Consider the following 17,179-nt stretch of genomic DNA (forward strand, 5'->3'; position numbering starts at 1 on the left):
GGACTGCATAGCCACAGACCAGTCAGGGTGCCCCTGATGAGCCCTGTTCACCTCTGAAAGTGCCTACAATGGGCACATGAGCGTCAGAGCTGAACCATGGAGCAATGGTAGAAGGCTAGCCAGAAAATGGAAGTCGCACAATCACACAATAATGACACGCTGACAACAGATGTATTGTTGATTTGGATAAAAGAAATAATGTTTTATTCACATTAGTAACAGTACAGTTGCTTAATATATGTTTGCATGAGATATTGCGGTGCAATGCGTAGTATACATGTTTAAGTTTATCTAAGATTTTGCCTTTGTACATCAACAATTAATTTTAATTTAGGATATATAGCTAAAAGGAACAGAAAGGAAAGGATAAGAAAGGAAAAGAAAAAAGAAAAGAAAAGATCTTACTGGTGGAAGGATAGATGAGACATAGTGACACCTGAACATGGAACACTAAGGAGAGCTCTCTGTATTCTCTTACAGACTAATCTATTGCTTTATTTCCCAAAGCAGCCACTACATTACTCCCTTCAATACCTCCTTTCTGTCACCTTCTTTTCTTGGTTGACTCTTGCCTTGGAACCCTTGTCCATCAGCCTTGTCTTGTACTTACTCCTGGACATTCAAGATCTGTGCAGATAGGCCATGGTGCCAGTTTTTCAATTTGGCAAATCGTGGGCCTTTTGCCTCTGATTCGAACCTCTCCCTGGGCAAATACAGGGTGGAGGGGAGAAAAAGAGGACAGTTTTATGTTCGTTATATATTTGATCCAAACCACGTGCTCAGATGGGTTTGCATCCATCTCTCTGTTGGCACTGTACATAACAGTTGACAGTTACAAATCAATCTAAGATACCTTGATTTCCTAAGAGCTTCCTCATCTGGATCTTGCACTGAAAACAAAAACAAAAAATAAATAAAAAATAATGTCTATGCTGACTATCAGATATACATGGGAAGAAAGAATAAGCAAGTCTGTGTTGACTGTGATATATAAAGATGAGCAAAGATGCTCTAGTCTAACCAAACTTGAATTCACCCCACATGATGTACTGCTGACACCAATGCAGTATGCCAGCATGCATTAGTACACAAAGTCTCCTGCTGTGAAGGGAAGCAGATGAGGACTCACTGTACTCAGTCCCTGTGATGTGTGCAAGGATCCGGAAGGACTTGGACTGCAGGTTGGCTGCACGGCGAGCCCACTCAGAAAGCTCGTTCTCCTTGTCCTCCGTCTTAATCACAGCTTGGTAGACTGGAGAGGCACTGTCCACCAGTGGATCTTTGACGGGGAGGGACCTGTCCCCCAAACAGAAACCGAAGGAGATGAAGAGAAAAAATAGATCAAATGACTATCTTTTTATAGTAAAGTTAACACTGTCCATGCTTCGGGTAGTAGCCAAAACAGTGTTGTTACCTGGATTTATCTTTTTTGCAGAGAGACAGTCTCACATTTTACTCTTGTGGGTTATTTTTTAAATGGTGCTGAATGCCCTTTTTACCATGTACTGTAATATATTAATGAAGTCTAGTCAAGCGTGCAATTAATTTTCATTATCTGATTATTATCATAGTCACTTAGATGTAACAGTATATCAGGACATAGAAGTACTCAGAACATCCCTTTGTTTTTAAAGTCCACACAGGAGTCTGAACACACAGATTGCTCACTGCAGAGACTTCCTGGCTTCTCATTAGTACTCTGAAGGTATTCCTGAGTATATAATCTGAATAATAAAAAAATACCAAAATATGAAAAAGGGAGAGTAGATGTTGATGTTTTTGCAACCAACCCTTGGTAATGAATGCACGCTTGTGATGAGAACACACAGCTGAGTATATAGGCCATACTTGATAGACTTTGGGCTACTTACGCCAAAGGAGATCCAGAAGCAGGGTCCTCGCCACTGACAGTCACGTGATGAGCCAGGATGGGGAGGGGCAACATGAGGCCATGTCACGCAGGGGGAGGGGACAAGCAGGAGGGTGGAGCAAGGATGAGGAATAATGTACGTTTGGTTGGTTGATAGGTTGTGGATAGCGGATGAAGTGACAGAATTGAAAGGAGAGGAAAAGGAAAGATGAGGTTGACAGACAACAGCATGGGAGCCTCAAAGACTCATCCCTCTCCTAGAATCCATCAAACTCACCCTTACCTGTCTGTTCCACTTGGAAATGTGCAAGCCTTAGTAGCTTTTCTGATGTTAGTGCTAAAAGTAGTCAATTATGCCCCCTAGTGTACAACACTTGTATTTCCATCTATCCTATTCCATCTAAATAGTATCTATCCTGGTACTCACCAACAAATGAATGGATAATATAATTCCCACTTTGAACTGCATTGTTAGTGCATGCGAGTGAGCCTTTTCCACATTGCTGGTGGCTGAGACCTCAGGCTGAACACCTGAGCATGTTAAGAAGTAAGGGCTTGGATAGCCCAGGAAGAAGGAACTCACCTCAGATCACCGCCCCTGGCCTGAGCCTGGCCAGCAATGGCATCCATGATGGCGTCCTGTGAGTACATGCTGATGGGAGTGTTGTACTGAGCGTGGATGATCGTGGCCTTGCCCCCTGGCCCTTTCACCTCTATGGGCTTGTGAGTGGACAGAGCAGAGTCCTTCAGTGCAATGGGATTGAAGCTGGGGATGTACTCTTGGCTGTCAGAGGCCAAGCAGGTGACAAGCAGGAGGAAGGGGAGGGGAAGGTGGCCATATTTAGGATCACATGTGGAGGGAGGATTGCACGTACAGGAGCAGAGGAAGATAAGAGAGAGAGAGAGAGCGTGAGAGTTTACTGCAGGGATACTTAAGTGAGTAAGTGCTGACTTACCTCCTAAAATCAACCGGTTAACCTTATTAGTGCAGATATTCATCAATATACTATATACGGAATACCTTGATAACTTGTTCAATGAATTATCAAGTAAATGTTTATTTTTTACTTAATTTGCCATAAACAGGACACAACATACAACAACTTTTACTGTACACAAACTAAGTACAAGGACCAAGTCCCAAAGTAAGCACATAGCATGCAGATTGGGAAAAGCTTTTATCAGATTCATCATAGTGTAGTGATGCTGATGAAATGACATCCGAATAAACACAGACTTTACATGTACTGTATAATCAAAACATGCAGTATACTTATAGTATACTTTAGGTGTGCAGATTTCTAGAGCATCTTTTAGTTTTTGGTACTGAATGTGGATAGAGGCCAACATGAAATGATGTACCACATTGCTATCAAAAACCTCAATCCACTGTATATAAGCACAGTTATATGTGATTAAGATATATAATTTTTAATGATTTATCGTGTACATTTTCCAGTACATTACAGAAGAAGCAGGTAACACTCAAATGGAACCATGCCTGAGAACACACATACACATGCATAAACGCAATTGCACACACGCACTCACACACACACACACACACACACACACACACACACACACACACACACACACACACACACACAAGTAAACATTAACGATTATACACTTAGGAATTTTACTGACTTGGCAGCTGTGTTGGCAATGACCTGCAACAACGTGTAAAAAAAAACAGACAATGAGAGGCATTAGTGTGTGCTTTGTGTAGTAGTGTGCCAATAGAATCAAATTATTTTCAGTGACAAGTAAGCTAATAAAAGGAAGAAGAAAGAACGAAATGTCATTTTCCCTCTTTTGTTGCTTTCAACGAGTAGAACATCAATGTGACCACACAACAGGACCCATAAATATTCGGTGCCATTCTCTCTTGTCACATGATGGAAATAATGGTTATTATTGGTACATTCCAGTTTGCTAGTGGCACAGAATGATTGACTGGAACAGGAGTTTGGCTTCTGCAGCCCAGCCCCAGAACACGATCATGGAGTGCTGTGCCATCTTCTGAAACCCTGCCAGGTTCACATATATGACCAATCAAAGTATATCAACACACATGCACAAAAAAACCAACCAACCAAACAAACACACAAACAAAAAAAACTGGCTGACTCTCAGATTGCATATCATGTATAAAAGAGCAGGAATGCAAAAATGCATTCAATAATGCTACATAATAATCATGTACAGGAGCAGTAACTTGAGTTAGTCAAGTAGGGCATCACATATTATACATGATCCAGCCAGACCTGAAACAAATATGAAAGTAAAACATGAAGGTACACATAGACACTTCAATGTAATGTGGCTTGGAGGATTTCTGTTCTTGTGCCCTGCAAATAGAAGTGGTGGTATATGATGGTATAGCTACAGTAGGACGTGGTTTTGGATGCACTGAAACAGAAGCTGTGACATTCTCCAGCTATTAAAAGAGCTCACTGATAGGTCACTCTCTGTTCAGTCAGAGAGCTCATGGTTAGGTCACTCTCTGTTTAGCCAGAGAGCTCATGGTTAGGTCACTCTCTGTTCAGTCAGAGAGCAGGAGAATCCATTGTGGCATGGGGCTTGTTTTCATGCCAGGCAACACTCATGCCTGAATGTGGCCTTAAGTTTCATCACTGACCTGAATAGAAGCACCTTTGCACAATAAGAATAATAATGTCTGTGTCACAACACAGACAGACACTGGTGTTATTTGACACTGCTTCCATCTGTGTGAGGAGTTGATCAGCTGGTTTTTTCTTCTCACTATGCAGTAGCTAGACCTGTCCATTTGCAGAAGTTTATTTTCAAAGGGAACATCACGCTTGTGCATCATTACAAAGAGTGTAGTCTGTATCCCAAAATGACAGGCATGGCCAATGAATGAAAAATTATGTAGCCCTCGTGGGATAAATATACCTGATGTGTGTGTTGTCATTTGGAAGAGCGTTTGCAGTTGTAGCTCCATAAACTAGGGCTTGTTCCAGTCCAGAGGCCCAGCTGTCCTGTACATTCCCATCTCACTAGCATGCTAGAGCAGAATGTGCATTTTGGAATGTTCATTTTGGAGGTTCAATTTGGAATGTTCTGAGTATTCGTTGCAATATGTCATTCAAAAAGGGCATTGTGGAGATGTAGGTGAGGTTAGCCAACACCCACTTTGTCATTTGTTAGTGAAGTATTAGCAGTTGTAACAAGGCAGATTAAGGAAAGTGGTGACTGTTGGAGTAAAGATACACACATTTTGGTTTGGGTCTTATAATATTACCTACCCCAGTAATGACATGCTGTCTAAGCCACCATGCTGCAAGGCGATCTCTCTCAGAGTCTCTGAAGAATACAAGCCTATAGGAGAGTTATACTGTCCCCTCTGGCTGGGACTGAATTTTACTGCATGCCCAAAGGAAACATATGCTGGAGCAGATGTTTTGGCAGGTGAGCTGATAGATGGTTTGGGAGAAAGCAAGATCTCAGAGCTGATAGGTGGTTGGGGAGAAGGTGCAACCTCTAATTGTTCTTCAGGTTTTCCAGAAGGTTCTTCATGAGTAATTGATTTCCTGGAGGTTATTTCAGCCAGCTGGATGCCAAAGGGAGATTCATCTTCCTCTTCTTTCACAGTTTTCTTTAGTGATTGAAAATGTCAGACAAAACTGAAGAACTGACAAGGCAATTTTGGAATTCTTTTCGCAACATCACGAAAGACAGCCCACTAACCACACCTGAGAAAGGGTTTATACTTATATATGATATTGCATCACATGAAAGACCCTCTAGAGGGAGCCAGCACTCAAAAAACATGAAATATGAAGAAAAAGAAGAAGAAGAAAAAGACGAAGAAGAACAACAACAACAACAATTTAACAGCATCTTGCGTGATCTCATTTCAACTTCTACCCTTTATCTGTGCTGGAGAACCTCTCATAGATTGTTAATCATCTTAGATAAAATGACAATGTGTACAAGTTAAACAAATGCTGCTAGCCTCAATATGTCAACACACAGTACAACAGAAGCTTGTCATTTTGAACACAGTTGTAGAGTTATCAGAGCAAGGGAAGTATTACTGAAACAACTGCACATTAGACATGTCTTCATGGCCTAGTGTTCCTGCTGCTTAAGTGTTCGAGACATTATTGAGATATCACTGAGATATAATTACCTTCTGGTGAGGAATAACTGGCATGGGTGAGTCCATTCTTGGCGTAGCTGTAGGCACAGGGGCTGGGCGTCTTGACCTGCCAGAACAATCAAAGCAGTCATTTGCAAGCTTACTGACTTAAACAGATTTAAGCTTATCTTCAAATAGCACACATTAGTGATAGTTAACAGGTAAGGGTAGTTCTAAATCAATCTATTTCTAAATGAGGGTATAAATAAATGTACATAAGAAAGGTAAATGTCTCTCAGAGCCATAGCATACCATTAAGCTAAAAAAGAAATGACTATGTAGACTTAATGCAAGCTGACACATTATGCTGGGCCAGATGTAATGGCATGGTTATATTATAATAAAAGGTCAGCTCATAGTTTCTCACAGGATTCTCACTTGGAATTCAATCTGTGTCTTTATTCTAACACAATAACAACACCACTGTGAACTATGCCCTGTCCAGCATAATCAAACACCTTATACCTAGTTAATTCTCCCTGAAGGTTACAAGTAATTAGCACAAAAGTCACACCACAGAAGGCTGTCTTTGTTTTAGTTACCTGTCTTTTCTTGTAGAATGCCAATATTTAAAGGCTTTTAAAAGCTATATTTACATTTGTAAGCAGAAAAGAAGCCAATAATTCTACTTCAAATGTGCTTTGTTCTTAAATAAACAAATAAATATTCCATGCTAGCCAGGGCTTTTCCACACTATTCTTGACACTGACCTATCTATTGTTCTTCCAGGATATGTATTTGATAGAGACTACAAAGCACTTCTGTAAATCACTCTGGACAATGGCAGCTGCCAAATGATGTAAATGTAAATAAATAAATAGCTTGCATGAAATTAGCTATGGGTGATAATTATGTCCAATTGATTGAACAAAATATGTCAGTGGGTAATATATAATTTTCACTGGTCTTTCTGGGGTTAGAAAATTTGTGGTCTAAGTATATGCATACCAGAGAGCACCAACATCAAAATAATTATACATTGCTTTCTGAGAACCTGTACTGGATTCTCAGAAATCAGACATGCACATTACTCATCATAACTGTCTCATTACTATAAGTCTGTCTTATTACACACATGCACATTACTATAAGACTTCAGTCAACAAACAGCTCCAGTACACCCCCTACGTATCTTTGACCTGAGACGGCGTAAAAGGAAGTGACAGACTACATCTGTGAGGCTTGACAAAACTCTTTGCTGAAGGACAAATGAACTGCCTAGTTCATTCTCCCTGAAGGTTACTATGTAATTATCACAACAAAAGTCACACCACAACAGGTCATCTTGCTTTAACTGTAATGCTTGTACTAATATGACGGAATCTATGTGTTATTGTTACCTGTCTTTTGTCATAGAATATAGTCAATATATGCTTTTGCATTCTATTTTTCTCTAATAAAACACAAGGCTATATTTAAAGTAGAAAATAAACCAAGTCGTTTGTACTCAAGTAAATAAATACATAAATAAATTGCCTGCATTAAATTTACTGTGGGTGATCATTTTAGTCATTCCAATAGATAACTTTAGGTCAGTCTAACCAAAATATGTCATTTTCTATGGGTTAGAAAAATCTGTGAAAACACTTAGTGTATACACATCAGCACCAGAAAACACCAACATCAAGGAAATGTGATAGAAACTGGATTCTCAGAAAGCATACATACACATTACTATAACTCCCTCTCCAGTGCAGTCCACAAACAGTTTCAATACAACCCCTGTGAGGCTCTTATCAAAGACAGGAAACATTGCAGGAGTAAAAGGAAATGATGGCTTGTGTCTGTGAGTTTATGTCTAATGTGTAGTTAATCTGGTACATTTTATTGTGCTGTCAGGGAATTCATACAGCAAGTAATAAAAATGATTCATAAAATTTATTGGAGGCACCACAAATCCTTTACCACCTTCTTTTTGTTAAGAAGTGGACAACTGCTGAAAGGGGGCCTTTTATTGTTGAGATTCTTGTCTGTAAGAATAATATAAGGGGAACGTGTAATGAAGGCTAGCTAGTGGTATGGACCCAGCCAGAGAATCTGAGCGCAATGCCGCAGAGGAGTTGTAGCATGGTGGTATTTAAAACCATAATTTTCTCCTTCTGTCTCTCGCTTCTTCCACTCAAACTCTGACTCTCAAAATGTTTCATCTCCATTGGTCAGACCTGATGGAGTGTCTGTTTACATTTACATTTACTGCAAATAGGTGACGCTTTTATCCAAACCGACTTACAATTATGACTGAGTACAACTTGTAGCACAACTTGAGCAATTGATGGTTAAGGGTTAAGGGCCTTTCTTATTAAAAAAACTGAAAGTGAGTTATAGATTGTTTTTTTACATAATAGCTGTTAGGATTCACAGGACAGTGATAATTCTGAATTATCTATGAGAAAGCATGTATGCTATCTTTCATTTCTGCTGTATGCCAGCTCAACTATGACTGCCTTTATCCCTCACTGAGAGCACATTTAATGCTGGCATCCATTTCTCAGGTAAACTCATTATAACACTGGTAGATGTGATGGATTGCTGGTGCCTCTGAATATCTGCACTGTGGCCAAACATCAAACCAGTAAGAGGATGGAGAGAGAATACATTAACAGCAAAATTAATGTGACAAAAAGAGTGAGAGACGTAAAGAGAAAGAGAGAGAGAGAGAGAGAGAGAGAGAGAGAGAGAGAGAGAGGTCTTAGTGAACCTGTGTAAATATTTACTTTTGCATGGACAGGCTCAGTTTAGTAGTTGCTAGTTTGATCTTGTTCTGGGCCTCCAGGTGGGTCATGCCCTCAGTGCTGACCCCATCGATAGTCAAGATGATGTCACCTTGGGTCAGGTTTCCATTGGCTGCCTTGCTGCCTGGTGTGATCTGTGGACATATGCCGCAATGTTCTGTTAAATAACCACTATGAGACAAAATACCAAAGACCACATTTTCACTCCACATCATCACTTTTAGTTATGACCTTTTTAATATAATACCTTTTTATATTATGTGACATATTACATATTATAGTTCACAAAATATTTTTATAAAAAAAACATGCACAAACAATGCATAAATAAGATGTGTGGCAAATAAAGTTTCCCATACTGAAAAATAACTCCAGTAGGTGCAAGTTGAGGTAATGATTGGAGCCAGCATTTCTTTATTCACTAATTTATTTTCATTATAGGTACTGTCATTGTGTACTAGACACCCCACCCAAGGGACATGCCCCTTGTCACACACACACACTATACCTACCCTGCTCCCAATCACCCGATTATTGACTGCTTGCGCCTGTGCCTGGTTTTGACTCTGTTTCTCCCTCTATTTAAAGCCCGGAGTACAACCCATCCCTGCTTACGGCTACTCTGCTGTGCCACTACACCGCGAGAACTACTGCCAGTGCTATTTCCTTTCTTTCCTTTAATTTCTATTCTCCATGGTGCTTTGTTATTTGTGTTTCAGTGGAGAATAAAGACACTCCATTCTGGCACTCACGTCTCACTCCCTCTGCCGACCTCACAGGTACATTTAACCAGGTTGTTATTGGGTGAAGAAGATATTTACTTATTACTCATAAGAGATAATTATTTGTTTGTAATGAACATGTAGAGAAGAGTGTCATTGCACCAGCAATATTTAGTAAGACATTAAGATGCTAGGACTTGGGGGTATTGGTGGAAGGAAGTTAACATCCTAAAAGAGCCTGATCAAAGCAGACAAAATCAGGTAACCCAAAAGAATCCAACTGTGGTATTGCAATGTTAAAAGGCATTTTATCATGTGCTGAATAATGTAGAAAATGTAATAATATAGATAATATAATAATATTATAGTCTCTGGGTTTCATATCAAAGTTAGTTTCACTTTCTGCACTTAGTTTATTTCTTCATATTACATAACTAGTAAGACTTTCCCACCTGCATTAGAAGAACCTACAGATCAGCATCAGTTGAGCATTGAAACCCCATATTGTGGAGCTGCTAACTTGGCTTATGGGTAGCTCGTTAAAACGTTAAAAATAAAGAGTGTTGTTGCCGACCCCTCCATCTGAGCTTGCTCCCAGGGGCCCCCTGCTCTGCTGCCCTCCCACCTGTTACCATTATTCAACACACTCCCTCAGCAAGATGGACCCAGGCACCATGCCAGCCTTTAAATGTGTCGTCAGTAAAGATGTTTCATTAGGGTAATAACACTGGGAAATGTATTTCTCTTGTGCTATGCCTACAAAAAAACATTCCAAGAAACACTACATATATTGCAAACACAATATACAAATGATTTTTTTTTAAATTGTGCTTATTTTTACTTTCAGTTGTAATCCCCTTTTTAGTTTAGTACAGATGGTATTGTCCCCACACAGCCTGAGTATAAGTAAGTGCTCAGAGTCCACTGCTGCAGACTCATGCTCTCTAAACCGGTCCAAGCACTCGCCTTCATGTTTGCACTGCATTTTTCTCTGACCTAAACCTACATGCAATGAGTAAAATGTACATTCTCACAAGCACTGAGGAGTCTCAAATGTTGCCAGGAGCTGTCTACTGCAGTGTGTGTGTTTGTGGCCACTGTGACATGTTAGAGGTCCCTTCACACTGTCCAGACAACAGCATAGTCAATGATCCCTCCTAATGCAGTAATCAAGGCTGGACAGCTCAGGTGTTATCTAGCTGCTTCATGAAGATGCTTCAGTTTGGAGTGTGCTGGTCAGGAACGCCATACGATTCACTACTGGGAATTCACACTGCATCTCCTCTCTAGTTCTCTAGCTCAGGGCAACACCATCCAAATATATTTTATTTTGCTTATCTTTTAGTGTTTTATTATTAATGAAAATGTAATTAAAATTCATATTATTAAATCATGAATTAAATATGTATGTGCCAGTGGATAAACATTACATGTACATTAAAAGGCAAAATATTTATTAATTATCTATATGCCGGATAGGGCACAAGGGGATGGTGATTTCAATAGACAGAGGAGTACTATGTTTCATTTAATTGTATTTTTGCATGAAAATTAACCAAAACAGATAACTGGATAATAATAAAGTGGTTAACTGCAGTGAACTTCACACTGAGAACATGTTGGGATTTGAAAAAGCTTTTCTACTGTCCCAAATATCCTAACGATATTTACAAATTTGCTCCACTCTAACCCATCTTTGTCAGGCATGTACAAAACATATCTCATTTAATATCTAATATATTAAACATATTCACATTCTTCTTTTATAAAGTACTATCAAGAAACTAATTTATTTGACACAGTAATTAGATAGTAATACTGTAGGGTAGTACAGAGGGCTGTGTTTGGTAATGCACCATAGTTTTGAAAGAATAGAGAAGCAGGGTTACAGGCTCTGTGACTGATGAGAATGTGTCTGCTAAAATGTCAGCTTTAATTAGCGAACAATGCTTTGGGAATGACCCAGCCAGAAGTACTGTTTGGACTGCTAATGCGGGATGGCTACTCACATGCTGCTCATGGCATCTCTGTTTGCTAATATACACCTATATAAACACTTGCAAAAGCCTCTACACTATCTCCCCATAGTAGCAGACCATCAGCCACAACTCACCTTTTCCAGGACAAACTATACTGATGCATTCTTTATATGGGATTCTGAAATACTGAGGTGCCAATAATGCAATTGTTCAACTCTAATGCTAAAGAAATAAAGAAAGATGAAGCGTGCCATATTGTCATGCCAGATGAAGCGTGCCATATTGTCATTCATGGTGAAAAAAACAAAACAGTAATGTAATCTTGCTGGTATAATTATTTAAATATGTTTTTTTATTATCTCAGATGCAAAAACACTTGCACTTTATAGAACTTGCCATCCTCGATATGCAAGACAATGTTGAAAATATATTAGATTCTAGAAGGCATTTAATGCTGTATTAACACTTTTTATTGTCAGAGAGGAACTCAACCTACAAGATGTTCCAGTCTAAATGTTTCTAAATACATCATTATTGAGTGGGAATTTGTTAGATAAAGCTCTTATCAGTCCAGTGGCTAAAAGTTATTGTTGTGTCCAGGCATCTTATCATAATCCAGCTTCATTTTATCCATAAATCCAGTCCTCTCTCTCTATCTCTGTCACACACACACACACACACACACACACACACACACACACACACACACACACACACACACACACACATTTATTTTATCCTTAAATCCAGTCCTCCATCTGTCACACATGTTTGTCACACACAAACTCACACCCTAATGGTACTTATATTTGTATGTGCTGGCCTGACGTCTATCTAATGTCAATCACCAGAAGTCCAGTTCTTTGTCAGCAGTTCAGGTAAGGTCAATGAAATCCTACAGACAGTGTTTGCCCCGAGGGTTTTTTTGTTGTTGTGTTTTTTGGCATCCTATAGCTTTCCTTATGTATTCACTCATTTCTTTAACCAGATTTACTTTACAAGCCTGTTTTTTATATCACAAGATTTGGTTTATACATCTTCATTACATTATTCTATTCACCCCTTATGTAAATTAAGTATAACATGAAAATATTCAGATTAATTCACTGCCATGCACTAATCAGTTGATGATTCAGCATTCATCATTCTAGAACAGTCAATCAAATCTTACATTCATCATTCTAGAACAGTCAAATCTTACATTCATCATTCTAGAACAGTCAAATCTTACATTTCTTCATTCTAGAACAGTAAGTCAAATCTTACATTTCATCATTTTACGATGATTGCAAAGTACTGTTTATACACTCCAGTCTCTCTGAGGGCAGAAAAATCATCTCTCATTCAAAGCTTCTGATGGACTGTGTGTCCTATCCACCCAGGATTGCACATTTTGCTGTCCCATTGGCAATGCTTTTTTTCACTTCCCATGGGTTCCAAGAGTTAATTACACTGTAAATGCTACAAACTGGCCTGATTAGAAGTAACAGAATCTTAAACCTGAACAATACACTCTGTAGGATACTTTCTATTAACTGGTTAAATCGTCAGGCCAATGCCTTACCCTAGACCTACAGGTAGACCTACCACCAGAGAGCTTATGGCAGTCCCATATTATTAAAGGTAGAAGCCAGTATATGGCTACATGCCCTGTCCATAGTTTAATGGCTGAACTGGGCTGCCTGACACTCATTTGTCAGTATTAGAGATTTCCTCTTGCAGCAGACTACAGTCTCTCTGGGTTCATTTTGACCACATCCTTTAGCATGGAAGTGAACATCTGAATTCAGAGATCAACACATAGTAAAAATGTATCATGGCCATGGCAGTACAATATAACATAAACTGAGTAAAGCCACTGACCACAAAAGCAGGAATTCTATGCAGTTGTTAAACCTTAACTTCTCAAAGCCATCAATACAACTGCTGTGCATAAATTGACTGCTGCTTCTTATCAGTGTGTGAGTGATTGCAAATGCTGATATCTGTCTGTAAGGCATCCTTGAGTCTGAAAAAGGTGCTATATAAATGTAAATAATAATAAAAATAATGAACTTAACTAGTGCTCCTATCAAGATAATACAGTCTATAAACTCAAAGGAGGTACAGCAATCTAATGTCACCCATCTGATAAAACAGCATGTTTGAATTGTTCATCATGGACCCAGTCCAGAATGTCAATCATGAAACCCTCTGTGTCTTTTTCACTGTCACACAGACGGTTTAGTGCAAAGCAAAACCAAACCAATGGTATGGAACATAGAGCATTTACTTGTGCCCGTTTACATGTACCTGTGTCTGACACACATGATTTCAGACTGTCTGTCAATCAGAGAACACTAGATACTAAAAGCACAGCCCAGCCACTTCCAAATGTATCTCATTCATTGGCAAACCTAAGCTATTTTAGCAGTTATGCTTAAGAGCCCTGAGCTAAAATGAGCTACATCATGAGTGAGTAATGACAACTTGAATGTCTCTCTGTGAAACATGCCACAAGAGGTCCTGGGATCCTACCAACAGTTGAGTTGAGTGCAAATACACGCTCCTACTGGGTAACTTAAACATGCCATGAGAATCATTACATAATGGGTGCTGCAGAGACAACTGAGCTGTTAACTGGGATCCACACAATTAGACGACTCCTTGTTCAGATGAGGTCTATTCTCTTTTAGACTGACAGATTAACAAACTGCACATTATTTGGCAGACAATCTGAATTGCAACTCTCTGAAGGATGGCACAAGGCTAAGCCCAGTCCAATATGCCTGCCAGAGAGCCTGGCAAAATCTGCCCTGCAGCGCATATCAGCACTTGTTCCTTTTTGCTTCATCTTACCACAGCCACACGCACACGACTTGACTATTGCTATTCATAGCCCTCACTGTACACACATCAAGGCACTTCTCACTTCGCTTTGGCCAGAGCTGGTTAGATAATGTCAGGATGGACTATAATAGCAGGCACAACAGCATTTGCAACACATTAAGTTATGTAATCATTCCATATGGCTATGTGGAAAATGATATGGGTGTGTGGAAAAAATGTGACATGCGTGTCTGAAAAACATGAACACTGAAAAAGTGTCTAATTGACATCTAAACAGAAAACTACTTGGTCTGGTCAATCTTTTAGATTGCTGTAGGTGTTAACAAAAAATAGCACACAGGAGAGAATACACCATCAATGGAATGATTATTATAGCTAGGGTTTCAGTGTTATTAGAGTGTATTTGGCATCTTTGATAGGCCTTACCCTGGAGATTGTCAGAGGCATGTTGAAGTCTTTGCCTCCCTGCAGTCTGAAGCCCCATGGTGCAGGTCCAGACAGAGTTACTGTGTAATTGCTCATTTTGTGGACAGTTCAGATGAAAAGCCTCGTCTTGGGACAAGTAACTCCTTTCTTTTGTTTTCGCTGTTCACCCTGCAGTCTGGACGAACACCCGGGTACGGGCAGGCGCCAAGGAGCCTCTAAAACACAAGAACGATAATAAGGGTTGGCAATAACGCACGAGGGAGCGAAGTGACACACAGCCAGTCAACAAACAGATGTCAGTACAGGACACAAGCCATAACCAATCGCTTCCCAACCAATGTAAAGGAAAAGCAAGTCAGCTAATCTTCCAACCGTAAGGCACCCAATAAATGAACTGCTCCCTTGTTTACATGAACAAAATAAACTAGAAAAAAGTGTTGAAAAGCAGAAAGAAGAGAGATCTTGCCTGCGCGGATGGCCTGGACAGACAGCCTAAGAATAGCCCTACACTGCAGAAAGCGATAGCACTCTAGTCTTTGGGACCCTTATATGGCATGTAAGGGGACACCCACAGATAGCAAGCCCCTATGGTTCACTGGGCGAATATAGCCTCCTCTTAGGCTAACACATTTTTTTCACTCTGCTTCTGTGGGCTTGCACTGACTGAACAAAGTGTGCCCCAGAACATTAGGAAGAAACCTATACACAGGACTCCTCTTCAAGCAAGCGAGATGCTGATGTCATAGACAGTGTCCATACTCAAACTGTATGACAGCTACTCTGCCTATATACACACATCTGATATTCTGCTTTGAGCTTGACAGATTGATGCCCAACCAGAACTCAACATATTATGGTATTAGGGTAGCACACTACTACCCCCTTGTAGATGGTCCACTGAAGCCTTTGCCAGCCCACAAAGGCAAAATGTCTCATCACATCTCACACACTGTCAGACTGACTTAGTAATTTAATGTAATTTCTATAGAGAAGTATCTAGCCATGGAATCACATGAGATAATCGAGCAGAATAGACTATATTTAACACATAGACACCAAAAATGTGACTTTCATGATAAGGTTTTGTGTCATTTTGACATTCCATAAATAATTGCAACACTTGAACTGTAATTAAAAATGTTTCTTATAGCCCATCTGTTTGGGTTAGTATTATGAGTAAATGCTCATGTTTTCCTCTTGAAGTAAAGTTCAGGCCTTCATAAACTGAATTTGCATTGTTATCTTACCTGGTTGCCTTCTGATTTCTCAATCACTCATTGCATTCCTTTTCTATCACATCACACATGGCACAAAGAATGGCTATTATTACACACACAGTGTTGGCATTTGGAAAAATAAATCTCTTTCACATTTCCCCCACCTAGGTACCAATATCCTCATCACCTCTCTCTCTCTCTCTCTCTCTCTCTCTCTCTCTCTCTCTCTACCTCTCTCCAGATCCTGCCACATCCCCATGACAGTGTCCTGTTATAGGGGTGTTAGTGACCCCCTCTCTGATGTTCATGAGGTAATGGTTGGCTCTGCAGAGTGCACTGCTTCTTGGTAGCCTCTAATCCTCTTGTTCACATTTATAACCACACCAACTCACCCACTGCATTCATGACCTAAGAAAAGTCTTTACTAAAGGTCAGAGGAATTCAGTGCCCCAGTCTCCATCAAGAAGTCAAAGCAGGTTTTACAAAATGAGTTAAAATGTTTATATCCTCATAAACTAGAATGTGACAGAAAGTAGATACCTTAACTCAGAGCGCAAAAACTTCAAATAAAACTAAATCTGAAATAAGGCACTAGCTAACTGATTTTAGTTGCTTTAATTTTGCGACATGTTTTAAATAACATGATTCATTCAGGCAGTAATATGTGTTTGAACTGAACGTGCAGCATTCGAGTTATTATCTCTATTCCAAATATCCAGCATTGTTCTAATTTTCCATTTATCTTTTCACATTAATTGAACATCATACTCCACAAAAGGCAGGAAGTAGTAAATGGCGCAGGAAAACTTGAAAACTGTCTACTGTCGTTTACATGCGGTGATTGTGTGTGTTTGGTGAGCAAAGCTGAACTAGTGGCAGCCGGCTCATGGTTGAACCTCAGGGATTTATTTCATGCTAGTAATGGATTCACTAGTGGATGTCTCCACTGGGGTTGAACTCTGCTCCTGCATTAGCAATGGAACCCTAAACCTTTCAGGAAGACATTTTTTTCTGAAGCCAGAGGAGAGCTAGTTTCCTTCCTGATGTCACAAATGGAAAAGGTCAATCAGTAAAAAATTCTAAAACTTTTTGAATCTGTGGTAGTCACAAAGGATTTTTTTTACTGTTCTCAGATATTCTCAGCTCAGATAAACCCATCGGCATATCCTTATTTATCGAAGTCCAGTGCACATAATTTTGTCATTCATTTGGTTTTATTTAGAAATGTAAAAT

At 39.6% G+C, this 17,179-nt stretch overlaps 1 protein-coding gene across 2 annotated transcripts; it reads right to left on the reverse strand.

Annotated features, from left to right (window-relative positions):
- Positions 1–172: 172 nt before the first annotated feature.
- On the reverse strand, positions 173–14,943 carry ldb3b (LIM domain binding 3b). 2 transcript variants are annotated; one of them, XM_027002670.2, is made up of 9 exons: positions 14,730–14,943; positions 8,756–8,907; positions 6,033–6,108; positions 3,521–3,543; positions 2,454–2,654; positions 1,872–1,904; positions 1,130–1,296; positions 854–890; positions 173–703 (listed from the first exon to the last, which is right to left on the reverse strand). In XM_027002670.2, the coding sequence occupies exons 1-9, from the start codon at positions 14,823–14,825 to the stop codon at positions 607–609; spliced, it is 882 nt and encodes a 293-aa protein (XP_026858471.2). In that variant the 5' UTR covers positions 14,826–14,943; the 3' UTR covers positions 173–606. The 2 variants fall into 2 exon arrangements, with proteins under 2 accessions (XP_026858471.2, XP_026858470.2); XM_027002669.2 differs by lacking the exons at positions 1,872–1,904; positions 2,454–2,654; positions 3,521–3,543 and adding an exon at positions 5,146–5,495.
- Between the last annotated feature and the right edge of the window lie 2,236 nt (positions 14,944–17,179).

The sequence above is a fragment of the Electrophorus electricus genome, chromosome 14 (assembly GCF_013358815.1).
Source record: "Electrophorus electricus isolate fEleEle1 chromosome 14, fEleEle1.pri, whole genome shotgun sequence".
Lineage (NCBI taxonomy): Eukaryota > Metazoa > Chordata > Actinopteri > Gymnotiformes > Gymnotidae > Electrophorus > Electrophorus electricus.